Source organism: Branchiostoma floridae, chromosome 5, assembly GCF_000003815.2.
Source record: "Branchiostoma floridae strain S238N-H82 chromosome 5, Bfl_VNyyK, whole genome shotgun sequence".
NCBI classification, from domain to species: domain Eukaryota; kingdom Metazoa; phylum Chordata; class Leptocardii; order Amphioxiformes; family Branchiostomatidae; genus Branchiostoma; species Branchiostoma floridae.
The window spans coordinates 22,719,198-22,734,950 of record NC_049983.1 but is presented as its reverse complement, the minus strand read 5'-3'; the positions used below and the strand labels follow the sequence as shown (position 1 = coordinate 22,734,950).

The 15,753-nt window shown below is 40.3% G+C and overlaps 1 protein-coding gene across 1 annotated transcript in view; it reads left to right on the top strand.

Moving 5' to 3' along the window:
- LOC118416292 (calcium-independent phospholipase A2-gamma-like) overlaps window positions 1-1,525 on the top strand; it is a 28,787-nt gene extending 27,262 nt beyond the window's left edge. The window contains exons 10-12 of the mRNA XM_035821381.1: window positions 147-221; window positions 623-734; window positions 909-1,525. Of these exons, the coding sequence (XP_035677274.1) occupies window positions 147-221; window positions 623-734; window positions 909-1,054 (333 nt within the window). The 3' untranslated portion in view covers window positions 1,055-1,525. The remainder of the gene's footprint in view (window positions 1-146; window positions 222-622; window positions 735-908) is intronic.
- The last annotated feature ends 14,228 nt before the right edge of the window (window positions 1,526-15,753 follow it).

Sequence of the window (15,753 nt, the reverse complement as noted above, 5' to 3'; positions counted from 1 at the left end):
GTACAGATCAGAGTGGCGGCAGACGTCCTCACTGCAGAAAAGGGCGCACTGCAAAGGGTTAAAGATGGGGTAAAACTGAAGATGGAGATGTACAAGGATTTCTACAGAAGATGAGACATGATACTGTATCTAGTGAAATGTTTTAGAACCAGTACAAGCTCAGAGTGGCGGCAGACGTCCTGACTGCAGAAAAGGGCGCACTGCAAAGGGTGAAAGATGGGGTAAAACTGAAGATGGAGATGTACAAGGATTTCTACAGAAGATGAGACACGATACTGTATCTAGTGATTCAGAAATGTTATGTTTAGAACCAGTACAAGCTCAGAGTGGCGGCAGACGTCCTGACTGCAGAAAAGGGCGCACTGCAAAGGGTGAAAGATGGGGTAAAACTGAAGATGGAGATGTACAAGGATTTCTACAGAAGATGAGACACGATACTGTATCTAGTGATTCAGAAATGTTATGTTTAGAACCAGTACAAGCTCAGAGTGGCGGCAGACGTCCTGACTGCAGAAAAGGGCACCCTGCAAAGGGTTAGAGATGGTGTTAAACTGAAGATGGAGATGTACAAGGATTTCTACAGAAGATGAGACATGATACTGTATCTAGTGAAATGTTTTAGAACCAGTACAAGCTCAGAGTGGCGGCTGACGTTCTGACCGCAGAAAAGGGCGCCCTGCAAAGAGTGAAAGACAGTTTAAAACTGAAGATGGACATGTACAGAGATTTCTATGGTAATCGTTGATGAGGCATACTATTGTATCTTGTGAAGTGTTTTAACAACCAGTAGAAGCTTGGGGTAGTGGCGAACGCCCTGACCGCCGAAAAAGGGCCCCCTGCAAAGGGTTGAAAATCGACAGGTGTAAAACTGAATATGGACATTTACAGAGACCTCTACCGAAGATGAGACATACCATTGTCTCTTGTGAAGTGTTTAAAGAATGAGCACAAGCTCAGGGTGGCGGCAGACGTCCTGACTGCAGAAAAGGGTACTCTGCAAAGAGTGAAGGACGGTGTAAAACTGAAGATGTACAGAGATTTTTACCGTAGATGAGACATACTATTGTATGTTTTACAATCAGTACAAGCTCATGGTAGGGCCAGACGTCCTGACCGCTGGACGGGGTAAAACTGAAGATGGACATGTGCTGACATTTCTAGATGAGACAATGTCGTGTCGATGTAACTAGAGGTGTTTTAAGATTACGAATAGAAAGAAGCTCAGGGTCCTGACCTTCGAAAAGGGCACCCTGCAAAGGGCGGTGTAAAACAGTAAAAACTGAAGATGGACATGTACAGAGATTTCCACCGAAAAAGACATACCATTGATGATTGTAAGAAAAGACTCTGTTTTCACAACACTTTCTTTTATTTCCACTGACGTTTTGGTGACCGTCTGTCACCTTCCTCTGGGCAATTCTGGCTGATTCACATTGTACTGCAGCTATGGGAACCTGTCATGATTGCCCACCAAAATGCTCAATTGTTAAAAAAAAGAACTTCATTCAGTGATGTACGAACTTGATGAAACTATTAAGAGATACATTTTTTTGCCGTAATGAAGTGTTTTAGAAGACTAATGCTATATGTACGTATTATCTATACGGGTATGTTCCAATTCTGTTTTGAGTTGATTTTTTATGTTCATAATGTTATAATTATGAAATAACAAATTGAAGCAAGTCAATCCCCACCGTCCCTGCCCATATGCAACGTATTATATGAGGGGCAGCATCTTGACAAGTCAGAATACCATTTTGTGGTAAGCAAAAGAGGTGTGCTTTTAATCACTGCGTGTGCTTTTAATCACTGCATATACTAGTAAGTTTAAGGGGGGCTTCAGTCGGTTGAAAATTCCTTACTAGTGCCTGCTGTCACAGCAAAGGCAAATTCCATCCAACAATAAAAGTATGATGTCAAAATGGTAGCTTATGTCTGTGTTTTACATCAGTGCTTCATATATCTATTTATCTATCTCCCTCTCTCTCCCTCTCTCTCTAAATATATGTCACAGTAGAGATCGCGATCCAGTAGAATCGCCGATTCTCCTAGGAGAGATCGCGATCGGAGTTTATCCTAGGAGAGATCCCTACTGGATCTACTGGATCGTGTATATATATATATGTATGTATAGATGTAGACAGATATAGATAGATAGATAGATAGATATAGATATATATAGAGAGAGATAGATAGATAGATAGATATGTCCCTCCCCCAAGTGAAGAGCGCGTCTAAAGACATCTCCAATGCACTTCGGTATGTCTATATTGGAGTGATGCACTATAGAGATATCTCAACCACACTGTTTCTGAATGTGACGGAATTATGTAACCCGTCGAATAAAGGTTAACGGGGGCCGCCCTAAGACGGTCCCCGTCGTAAGACGGAACGGATTTTTTGCTGATCTTATTATCCATAAGTACACCGTGTCTGTTGCCACTGACTATGCTGATTACAAAGGTAAATAAACCAAGTCCATGCACACAGCTTTAATTTGCATTCCAAGTATACTTAACATATTTACTTCATGTTTTTTGAAAAACAGAATTCTAACAGTAATGTTGACAGTGCTGAATCACTGCGGTCACCGGCCTCTGCGTATTGGCGGCTCGTGTCGCTATCTATACGAACTCTTTCAAGCAGTCACACAACTGCCATGATACACATAAATAAAGCTCCATAAAACACTATGAATATGGCTCTTCAAATGTCTGTTGAGTAGAAAAGCAACCAAAAGGAAGCGACATAAACATTGCCACGCTTGTACTCCCAAGGGAGTGTGGCCGTGAAGGTGACAGACTAGAGTACGCTCCAAAGATTTATTTGACTGTAACAAATGATTCGCGCTGTCTATGAAAATAAGACTTGATAGAGGGATGTAGATGATATTTTCATATAATCAGACCGAGTTTTGTTGATGTTAGCGGCGTCTTTTTTTCGTAATGTTTTTTTTAGTCGGGCATTCACAATCAGTGCATTCAGCCCATTGCCCGTAAAAACATGAGCTGGATTGTTCTAGGTACAGCCTTCCTCATGTGAGACAAGAAGTATATACAGTCACGAATTTACCGTCAAAAGAAAGCTAAAATATCATATTATTAATTTTTTTTCTGTGTACTTAAATTTACCACTTACTTCTGAAGAGAGCAAAATGTAAAAAAAGCGTACCGAGTTAGGCACACTGTCCAGCGTAGCACAAAATTGGAAGGTTACATACACGAAATTGTCTCACAGTGTTTGCCACTTGTAACATGCAGCGCGAAAGGTTCATGAACCACATGAATGCATTTCTTATTCAAGTATGCTGTTCAAATCTATGTGTAAAAAATTCAGTCATCAAAATTTGACCACTCTCAGGCAACTAGCGATGGAGCGCCATGAGTTTGAGCGCAAGAAAAAGCGTACCGTGTTGGGGCACCTCCCGTTAATGAAAGCTACTAGGAGCAATGTTAGCCCACCCAGGACAATTAGCGCTCGAGTTTTTGCGTCGTGATACTCAATTACCTATCTCAGGCACGGCAACATTACATTAATCAGAAAGATCGGCTATAAAATGTGCACCTGTCAGAAAAAAAGACAATTGATTAGCTTAACGAAGCCAGTAAAACGCACCTGCTGCCAGTCATGAGGTTTTTAGTATGTTTAGTATTTCTAAGAAACGGCGTGTTACATAATATCCCTGTATGGTTTAATTCCAGGCTCTATGATTAACTTTCTAACGAATTCATGCAAAATTGAAATTTTAATCTGAAGTCTCATTCTATGAAAAGCAATGTTATTCTTAATTCTTAATCACAAGACAGCAAAAACTGCCAGATACTACTTTGATAGTCTTGTCATATGAATGGCATTCTGGTAGCCGTCCCATCCTGACGTCACCGGGACGTCCTCGGTACTGGGAGCCGCCCAAACCAATGAACGCTCTGATCAAATTTTACGGACTGATATTCAGTTACGTATGACGGCGATAATAAATCTGAAAGAAAAGGATATAAAAAGATCACCTGCCGGAAAAAAAGCCTTTGATCAGCTGGATCAAGCCGGTGATCCTCACTTGAAGCCAGTTAGGTTTTTTTCTAGCTACATTCAAGCTCATCAGAAGATCTCATTTCTTCAATTTGCGCACATGAGTGTCTCTGGCTGTACATTTCTTCACGACACTGGGTAAGTTTTCATCATTGTCTGTGTTTGGTACTCTTCTGCTTGTAAAGAAAACTTATTATCTGTGATACAGACAAATTTAGCAAGTGACCCCTTTGGGAACGGGAACTTCAATTATGGATCTCTGTGAAGGTCTGGCATAAATCAACACTTCCAAGGGACACCTGTTGTGTACTTGACCAATTACGTCTGATGACTAAAAACATTTAGGAAATTGAAGCCAGACGTCACATTTTGACATTTATATTTACACACAATCTCTTATAAGTAAGACCTGAACGCAATGTAGTATTATATTTATGACAGGCAAGCGAAAAGAATGCTAAAAGTTGATGCCAACTAAGCCATATCATTTTTAATTACAAAAAACAAGACATAAGTTATAGGAGCAATCTCAGTGTTTTATAATGGACAGCTCCCCAGAACAAACTGTTGTCTTCCACTGCTGTTGCGGCAAACTAAATAATCATTAACGACTCATTGCCAAGAAAGGTCATATTACATTTTCTCTCGTTATTAGAACATATTGCTATGTTGAATTATCAACCAAACCTGATGAAACTAAAACTGAAAATTGTTATTCTGTAAAAAGACGTTTTGTTTAAAGTGTGTAAAACAATCACCGTGGTCATACGTTGCATTTTTGCCCTTCTTCCTGCATCAGGCCACAGAGAACAGCATGGGTGGAAAGCTACCGGCGATGCTGCTATCCTTTTTGATCATCCTGAACGTGTTTGGATCAACAGAAGCCACCTGCGGTATTCCTGGTTATACAGCATATTACTGCTGGAACCAGGACCTCACCAGTGTTCCTCAGAAGCTGCCAGCAGGCATCACCGACGTGGACTTGCGGTATAATCTTATCACAACATTAGATCAGTCTGATTTCTCACAGCTTGAGAGCTTGACACATCTTGAGCTACAGTACAATCGTATCACCACTATCAATAGAGACGCATTCTATAATTTGTCAGCCTTGATCTATTTGGGTCTTGCTGAGAACCGACTGTCGCACCTTTACGCTGGCATGCTTACAGGGCTGGGAAAGTTGGAGAGTATCTGGCTTGACGGTAATGGGATCAATGGTGTTGAGGTTGGAACGTTCAATTCAACACCAGGACTGAGAATATTGTCCTTGAGTTTTAACAAGTTAGCTTTCCTCAGATCTGGCACCTTTGCAGGACTGGGAAACTTGCAGGAACTTTGGCTAGATAATAACAAAATAACAAATCTCAGATCTGACATGTTCAAAGGCCTCGAAAACTTGCAGGAACTTCAAATCAACAAAAATGAGATCAATGATATACAGGCTACAACTTTCACTTCAACACCAAAATTGACAATCTTGAACCTGCAATATAACAAGTTAAAAACCATCACCGTTGACGTTTTTGCGGCGTTAAGTAATTTGCAGGAAGTTACTCTGTACAAGAATGAGATACATGATATTCAAGCTGAAACTTTCAGTTCAACATCACAACTGATAACATTGCACCTTGGTAGCAACAACTTAACAAACCTCCGATCTGACATGTTCACAGGACTGGGAAACTTGCAGGCCCTTTACGTAAGCGTTAATGAGATCAGTGATATTCAGACTGGAACTTTCGATTCAACTCCACAACTGACAACCTTGTCCTTGCATTATAACAAGATACGAAACATCAGATCTGACTTGTTTAGAGGTCTGGAAAACTTGCAGGAGCTTTTCTTGGATAACAATAAGATCAATGGCATTCGGCCTGGAACTTTTATTTCTACACCACAACTGACAAACTTACGCCTCTATCAGAACATGTTACGACACCTCAGCTCAGACATGTTTACAGGGCTGGGGAACTTGCAGGAACTTGAGCTGCACAATAATGAGATCAGTGATGTCCACACTGGGGCTTTCACAGGCTTGGGAAACTTGCAGGCCCTTAGCCTGGGCAATAACAAGATCAGTGGTATTCAGACTGGAACTTTCACCCCCACATCACAACTAAAAATCTTGTTCCTGTATGAGAATAAGTTGACAAGCCTCAGATCTGGCATGTTTACAGGGCTGGAAAACTTGCAGCATCTTGAGCTGCAAAGAAATAAGATTAACGATATTCAAGCTAGAACATTCACTTCCACGTCACAACTAAGAAGCTTGGTCCTACATGAAAATAAGTTGACAAGCCTCAGATCCGGCATGTTTACAGGGCTGGGAAACTTGGAAGAACTTTCGCTGAACAGTAATGAAATCAGTGATATTCAGACTGGAACTTTCAGTCCAACGAAACAACTGCGCATTTTAAGGCTGGATCAGAATAGACTTGAAGTCCTTAACGCAGAGATGTTTGCAGTACTGTCATCAATCTCTGATGTAGATATCAACAACAACCCCTGGCAGTGTGACTGTAGGATAGTTCCATTCAGGCAACTGATGAGTGGGTCGACTCCTTGGTGGTCTGATTCATTCGAAAATCAAATCACATGTGACGGACCTATCAGCAGAAACTTACGCGGACCAAAGCTTAAAGATATGCGTATTGAAGATCTAATCTGTGAAGAGCCAGCAATTTTGAGGTTTGGGAAGAGTGACAATAACACAGTGGTAGAGGGGCAGACACTCCGTTTGGTTTGCAAAACTTCAGGCATCCCCACACCAGACATCACAGTTACCCTCCCATCTGGACAGAATGTAACTGTTGAGTCAGGTGGGAGGGTGACTGTGGATATGAATGGTACCATCACCATAACCAATGCTACTGCAGCAGCGGATGCTGGTCTGTATGTCTGCATTGCAACAAGCCCTGTTGGCTCAATATTTGCGGCACTGAATATCCAGATGAAAGTGACCACAACTAGCTCAGTGGCACCAGTGACTTCACCTATTGCTATGGCTGACCCCTCTAACAAACCAGAGAGTAGTGCTACCAGTGGTTACCGTGAATCCACTCCCTCTCTGTCCATTCTGTCCATACCTGTGCTCATTGGCTCTGTGTGCGGCCCGGTAGCAGTTACTCTCCTTGTTGGCACCATCATTCTCACAATCTGGTTCAAGATGAAGACCCAGAACCCTCCCTCAGGCCCACCCAATCCAGTTGTTTTCAGTAGCGCAGCAGCTAGTGTCACGATCACTGGTCATGATCAGACAGGGCAGGGTGGGCCCCAGGCCGCAAGTTGATTCTTGAAAGATGCATGAAACTCAAAAACATGTACCCGGGCATTTTGATACTTGGTTTTATTCATTTACACGTTTTAAAATCAACTTACAAAGCATACAAAGAGCAAAACTAGAACCCGTTTCGGGACACGAAAGCAATGAGGCCTGTTCTAGTACCCCCATCAAAGTTAACAAATAACATTGTAGATGTGAAAAGTCAGACAATAGTAATGATAGTAAATGATAATGTGATTACAAATCAGTGAATAATGATGATAGCAAATGGGACCAAAATAAAACATAATTGATTAGATATTTAAATCATACTTCAAATGATAACATAAGTCTTAAATTTTGAACAATACAATATAATCTAATGCAAAGATGAAAATAATTTCATTCGTTTGTCCTTATCAGTTGTGGTGTTGAATTTCATTATTCCAAAAAGGCTTTGTGCTTTCTGAGGTATTTTTGTCATATTCAGCATAATACTTGCATTTGTTCACTGTCCTTTCATGTTTCCCTAAGCACCACTCGCTTTATTTGATGGACAAGATTTTTTCCAATGTGTCAAAGTAACTAACTCAGAAGGATCGTATGCGAATGTCACTCAGAAGTAACTTATGTTTGGATAGTTTCTACGGTAAGACAACACTATATGATCTTTAGACGTTCTAAATTTAGTATGAGATTGTTCTGCCAGTTCATACTAGTGATGCTGAAGAAAAGTGATGGATGTCACTGGAAACGTCCGGAAGTAATCCCTGAATAGTATCCAGTCTTGGAGATTGAATTGTATCTGAATATCATTTACCTGGATGTCTAGCCTCTGTCAACGTAAACAAGAAGAGATTATTGTTTACTCATTATTATTGTTAACTTGCCAATGTTAAAGATGTATGTGTACACAAGAGTTGTCAAAGCATGTCTGAAATCTTGACTTTTTGTACATATTATCAACTGATATAACGTCCTTGATATTATGAACCAAGAATTAATATTACAACCTCGATAAGTTTGTTTTCATCTAATAAAGTCTATGACTGGGCAATTTATCTGCATTGGCTGCAATGTGTGACTCTGTATAGTTATTTTGAGAGTGTATAGTGTATAGTGTATAGTTTATATAGCGTTGAGGGTGCTTCAGGGGTCAAAGCCTCAAGCCCAAAGCTCAATCTTTCGTCAGAGAGCTGTTCTTTGAAAAAAAATTCATAAGTCATAAATACCAATAACATGATAAAACCGACAAGTATCTTTAATGAGACCAGGTGCCGATAGTGATAAACAAATACATCAATATTGCTTACATACACTTAAAACCACCATTACAATTCTGCAGTACAAAAATAACACGCATCAGATCTGCTGGCAACATCCCTTAGAATAAGGATTAAAAAGACTTATAAAGTTAAAGAAATGATCCAGGAAGCAACTATTGATGACAGAACATATAAGAAACAAACTGGTTGAAGTTCTTTTAGAGAACGAACACTTGCAGTAGTACCATCAGTTTAAAAAAAGACTCCTTCCTAAGAATTCTGTCCTAAATGTTGTCCGTACCAGTGCTTATTTTGATTAAACGTCAACATTAAAAGTACATAAAAATGTATGTTTGATGAATGTATGTAAACTCATTGAATTTGGTTCGGGCTCAAGATCCTTTGTGATTGAAAAATATGGTGACTTTACCGTGCATGTTGGACAGGGTACAGCTAACGAATATACACGTACACTCAGATCTACAATTGATTTATACAATTGATAAATAACAATTGATAAGCTTAACGAAGCCAGTAAAACGCACCTGCTGCAAGTGAGTTTTTTTAGTGTGTTTAGAATTTCTATAATATCCGGCTTGTTACATGAAACCTATGTATGGTTTTAATTCCGAGCTCTATGATTAATAAATTCATACAAAATTGAGTTATCTTAAGTCTCATTCTCTTAAAAGTAAAAAAAAAGAACGTTACTCTTAATCTCAAGAAAGCAAAAACTGCCAGATACTACTTTGGTAGGGGTGGGGACCACTGTCTCGTTAAATGTATGGCATTCTGATAGCCGTCCCATCCGGAGCTCTCTGGGACTTCCTCGGTACTAGGAGCCGCCCAGTCCCCCCAAACCAATTAACGCTCTAAATTTTACGGACTAATCTTCAGTTACCTATCACGGCAACAATACGTCTGAAAAAAAGGGTACAAAAAGATCACCTGCCGGAAAAAAAGCCTTTGATTAGCTGGATCAAGCCGGTGATCCCCACTTGAAGCCAGTGAGGTTTTTTTCTAGCTACATTCAAGCTCATCAGAAGATCTCCTTTCTTCTATTTGCGCATTTGAGTGTCGCTGGCTGTGCATTTCTTCAGGACACATTTGCGCACATGAGTGTCTCTGGAAGTACATTTCTTCAGGACACTGGGTAAGCTCTTATCATCGCCTTATGTTTGGCACTCTTTTCCTCGTAAAGAAAGCTTATTATCTATGATACAGATGAAGTGAGCAAGTGACCCCTTTGAGAATTTCAATTATGAATTTCTGTGAAGGTCTGGCAGAAATCAACACTTCCGAGTGGCACCTTTTGTGTCCTTTACCGATGAAACTAAAACTGAAAATTCTTATTCAGTAAAAAGACGTTAACGTCGTGATACTTATTTATCTATCTATCGCACGGCGACATTAATCAGGAAGATCGGCTATAAAAAGGGCACCTGTCAGAAAAAAAATTGATTAGCTTAACGAATCCAGTAAAACGCACCTGCTGCCAGTGAAGCTTTTAGTACATGTATGTTTAGTATTTCTATAATTACCGGCTTGTTACGTAAAACTCATGTATGGTTTTAATTTCAGGCTCTATGATTAACTTTCTAATGAATTCATACAAAATTGAAATTTTAATCTTAAGTCTCATTCTCTTAAAAGCAAAAAGTTTACCCAGACAATGTCATTCTCAATCTTAACAAAGCAAAACTGCCAGATACTAATATGATAGGGGTGGGGACCACTCTCTCGTCATATAAATGGCATACTGGTAGCCGCCCCATCCAGATCTCACCCGGATTTCCTCGGTACTGGGAGCCGCCCAAACCAATTAACGCTCCAAATTTACGGACTGATATTCAGTTACGTAATAAAATACGACAATAATAAATCTGAAAGGAAAGGATATAAAAAGATCACCTGCCAGAAAACGGCCATTGACTAACTGGATCAAGCCAGTGAATCCCACTTGAAGTCATTGAGGGTTTTTTTTTGCTAGCTACATCAACTACAGAGAAGAGAAGATCTCCGTTCTTCTATTTGCGCATTTGAGTGACTCTGGCTGTATAGTTCTCCACGACACTGGGTAAGTTTTATCATTGTCTACGTTTGGGATTCTTCATCTTGTAAGAAAAAGCTCCCCCCCTCCCCTTTCCATGATCCAAATGAATTGTACAGTGACCCCTATTGGGAATTCGAATTGGAGATTTCTGTGACATTCTGTCGTAAATCAGCACTTCCAAGTGAGAACTTATGACCTATTGTGTACTTTACCAATGATACCATTCTGCTGACTGGAATTATTTATTAACTCATACAACAAGTTGAAACCAGATGATATATTTTGATGTTATTTTTATACTCAATCCCTCGTTAGGAAGACCTGAACATAGTTTGGGTAACGCTAGCAACAAGGACCAACTAAGCTGTATAATATTCAAACAACGAAAACAAGATACAAGTTACATTTTTGAGTAGCAATGTAGATTAACTCAAATCTCAGTGTGTTGCAAGAAACAGCTACCCAGAGCGCAGCCTGGTGTCTTCCACTACAGTCGCAAGAAGTACGATATCAATTTCCGACTCCTTGGCGCAATGGCAAGAAAGGTCTATCTGTGCCTGTATCTTTATCTATATAGCCGGTATAACCGCCGTTCGGCGTAACACACCAGCTTCGCAGGCACGCGGCGCGGAAGCTGGTTATATTACACCGAACGACCCGTCACACCTAACTTTCGCACATCTATCTGCTAGCGTTCTTTAAAACTACCCAGAGAAGATGCCCCTGCTGTACTTGGTGATAACAAATTCCACTCTACGATAGTTTTGGGAAAGTACGAATTTTTGCACACATCAATCCTAGGTTGGTAACTCTGGTATTTGAAGGCATGGCTGTTTCTTGTTCTTTTTTGAGCTGGTATTAGATACTTATCAGTCAGCACGTCAGTCAGTTTATTGGTCATTTTGTACATCATGGAAAGTCTGGACATTTGCCTTCTGTCTTCAAGTGACATCCACTGCAAATATGTTTTCATTTTCTATCATAATGACATAGGGAACGAATTCCGCTTCATAATAGATTGTCCGACCTACGAAGAAGACCGCTAAAAGTTATTACAATCTATTGTATATAAGTCCGATCTTGTACTACCAAATTTTAAGAGAGAGATATTCAATGTGATACTATCATGTCCTGTTCATATATCTGCCTACTTAGGCCAATTCATTTACAACTCCTTGCAAAAACGAGACAATGCTATATTGACCAAATTATCTGAAGTATTGGCTTTTATGATATTAACTACATTGTTTAAACTGTTACATTAGATTAGATTATTTGTTAGATATTTACAATAGTATATAGTTCAACTCCCATGTATATTCAGATTGCCATACATTGTACCTGTTTTATGTTCCAGGCTTTTAATAAAAAATTCTCTCTCGATATCAGGACATATTGCTACACAAAGCTTTATTTTGTAAAATACATTTTTGTTTCAAGAGTCTAATAGTGAAGAACTTATAGTGCTCCTATGTTGTACTTTTGACCTTCTTCCTGCATTAGGGCACATAGAACAGAATGGGCGATGAGATGCTGCCAAAGATGCTGTTATCCCTTCTGATCATCCTGAAGGTGTTTGGATCAACAGAAGCTTCCTGCAGCATTTCTGGTTCCTATGCTGACTGCTACTACCTGGACCTGACCAGCGTTCCTCAGAACCTGCCGGCAAACATCACTACCCTTGATGTGAAGATTAATCTAATCACAACATTAAGTCAGTCTGATTTCCAATCGTATGGGAGCTTGACACACCTAGACTTAAGTCAAAACCGTATCGACACAATCAATGGCCAAGCATTCTATTACTTGTCAGATTTGATCAATTTGGATCTTGAAGAGAACCGCCTATCCAACGTAAGTGCTGACATGTTTACAGGGCTGGGGAACCTGGAGTACCTTAGCTTATACGATAATGAGATCAGTGATATTCAGGCTGGAACTTTCGATTCAACGCCGCAACTTAGAGACTTATACCTGGGTAATAACAAATTAACAAACCTCAGTTCTGACATGTTTACATGGCTGGGAAACTTGCAAAAACTTGGGCTGGATGACAACAAATTAACATACCTCAGTCCTGACATATTCACACGGCTGAAAAACTTGCAAAAACTTTGGCTGGATGGTAACAAATTAACAGACCTCAGTCCTGACATGTTCACGGGGCTGGAAAACTTGCAGGTACTTACATTGTACAATAATGATATTAATGATATCCAGGCTGGAACTTTCAATTCAACAACACAATTGATACATTTGACCCTGGATCGTAACAAGTTAACAAACCTCAGATCTGACATGTTTACAGGACCTGAAAATCTGCAGACCATTAAAGTGAACAATAATGAGATCAGTGATATTCAGGCTGGAACTTTCACTTCAACACCACAACTGGAAACATTGTACCTGGATAACAACAACTTAACAAGCCTTAGATCTGGCATGTTTACAGGGCTAAGAAACTTGCAGCATCTTGATCTGCAAAGTAATGAGATCAAAGATATCCAGGGAGGGACTTTCATTTCAACACTACGCCTTAGAATCTTGTACTTGAGTGGGAACAAGTTAGCACACCTCAGATCTGGCATGTTTACAGGGCTGGGAAACTTGCAGGCAATAACGATATTCGTGGGCCATAATGAGATCAGTGATATTCAGGCTGGAACATTCCCTTCAACACCACAACTGGAAACGAGAAGCTTGTACATGAAAAACAACAATTTAACAAACCTTAAATCTGGCATGTTTACAGGATTGGGAAACTTGCAGACACTTGAGCTGAAAAATAATGAGATTAATGAGATTCAGGCTGGGACTTTCAATTCAACATTACAACTCGAAACATTGTACCTGGATAACAACAACTTAACAAGCCTTAGATCTGGCATGTTTACAGGGCTGGGAAACTTGCAACATCTTGAGCTGCATAGTAATGAGATTAATGATATCCAAGCAGGGACTTTCATTTCAACACTACGCCTTAGATACTTGTACTTGAATGGGAACAAGTTAACACACCTCAGGTCCGGCATGTTTACAGGGCTGGGAAACTTGCAGGAGCTTTGGCTGTTTGATAATGGGATAAGTGATATTCAGGTTGGAACTTTTAGTCCAACGCAACAACTGCGCATTTTAAGGCTGGATCAGAATAGAATTGAAGTCCTTAACGCAGATATGTTTGCAGTACTGTCATCAATCTCTGATGTAAATATCAACAACAACCCCTGGCAGTGTGACTGTAGAATGGTTCCCTTCAGGCAACTGATGAGTGGGTCGACTCCTTGGTGGTCTGATTCATTCGAAAACCAAATCACATGTGACGGACCAATCAGCAGAAACTTACGCGGACCAAAGCTTAAAGATATGCGTATTGAAGATCTGATCTGTGAAGAGCCAGCAATAGTGAGGTTTGGGAACAGTGACAATAACACAGTGGTAGATGGGCAGACACTCCGTTTGGTTTGCAAAACTTCAGGCATCCCCACACCAGACATCACAGTTACCCTCCCATCTGGACTGAATGCAACTGTTGAGTCAGGTGGGAGGGTGACTGTGGATGTGAATGGTACCTTCACCATAACCAATGTCACTGCAGCAGATGCTGGTCTGTATGTCCGCATTGCAACAGGTCCTGTTGGCTCAACGTTTGCCTCACAGATTATCCATGTCCACGAAGTGACCACAACTGGTACAATGGCAAGAACGACTTCACTCCTTCCCATGGCTGGCCCCGCAAACAAACCAGACAGCAGGAGTTCCCATGAATCTGCTCCCACTCTGTCCATACCTGTGCTCATTGGCTCTGTGTGCGGCCCGGTAGCAGTCACTCTCCTTGTCAGCACCATCATTCTTACAATCTGGTTCAAGAGCAAAACCCAGAACCCTGCCTTAGGCCCAACCCCTCCAGTCGGTTTCAGTAACGCCTCATCAGTAAGTGTCACGATCCGTGGGCATGATCAGACAGGGCAGGGTGGGGCCCAGGCCGCAAGTGAATCCTCGAAAGATGCCTGAAACTCTTTCGAATGTTATCCAGCCGTCGAGATCGAATGTTCTTTAGATATTGTTTACCTAAATGTTTATCCTAATTAAACGTAACCAACAGAGTATGTTTGTTTACTCATTATGATTGTTAACTTGCCAAGTTTTAGATGTACGTGTACACAAGAGTTGTCAATGCATGTCTGAAGTCTTGACCTTTTTTTTACAAGCTGTGAATCAAGAATTAATCTGATAACCCGAATGTTTGTTTCTATCTAATAAAGTCTATGACTGGGCAACTTATGTGCTTTGGCTGCAATGTGTATACTAATTTTGAGTGTGTGTAGTGTATAGTGTATATAGTGTTGAAGGAGTTTCAGGGGTCAAGGTCTCAAGCCCAAAGCTCTATCTTTCTTCGGATAGCTGTTTTTTTAGATTTCCTCGTGAATTAAATGTAAGTCATAAATACCAATAAGATGATATAACCGACAAGTATTTTTAATGAGACCAGGTGCCGATAGTGATAGAAAAATACAAGATTACTTACAGACACTTAAAACAGCAATTATAATTCTGCAGTACAAAAATAACACATATCAGATCTGCTGGCAATAATATGGAATGTTGGTCAATTTGCGTTGGAATTTTACGTCGTGATACTCAATTACCTATCTCAGGCACGGCAACATTAATCAGAAAGCTAAAGATCGGCTATAAAAAATGCACCTGTCAGAAAAAAGACAATTGATTAGCTTAACGAAACCAGTAAAACGCACATGAGGTTTTTAGTATGTTTAGTATTTCTATAATAAACGGCTTGTTATATGATACCCATGTATGGTTTTGATTCCAAGCTCTATGATTAACTTTCTAATGAATTCATACAAAATTGAAATTTTAATCAAAGTTTCATTCTCCTAAAAGCAAAAAGTTAACCCAGACAGTGTCATTCTCAATCTTAACAAAGTGAAAGTGCTAGATACTAATATGATGACATGACAGGATGTTTCCCCGTCACGTCTTTTCCCCGTCATACCTTTTCCCCGTCAGTGTGGATGTTTCCCCGTCAACACTGACGGGGAAAAGGTATGACGGGGAAAAGGTATGACGGGGAAAAGGGTCACGTCTTTTCCCCGTCAGTGTGGATGTTTCCCCGTCAACAC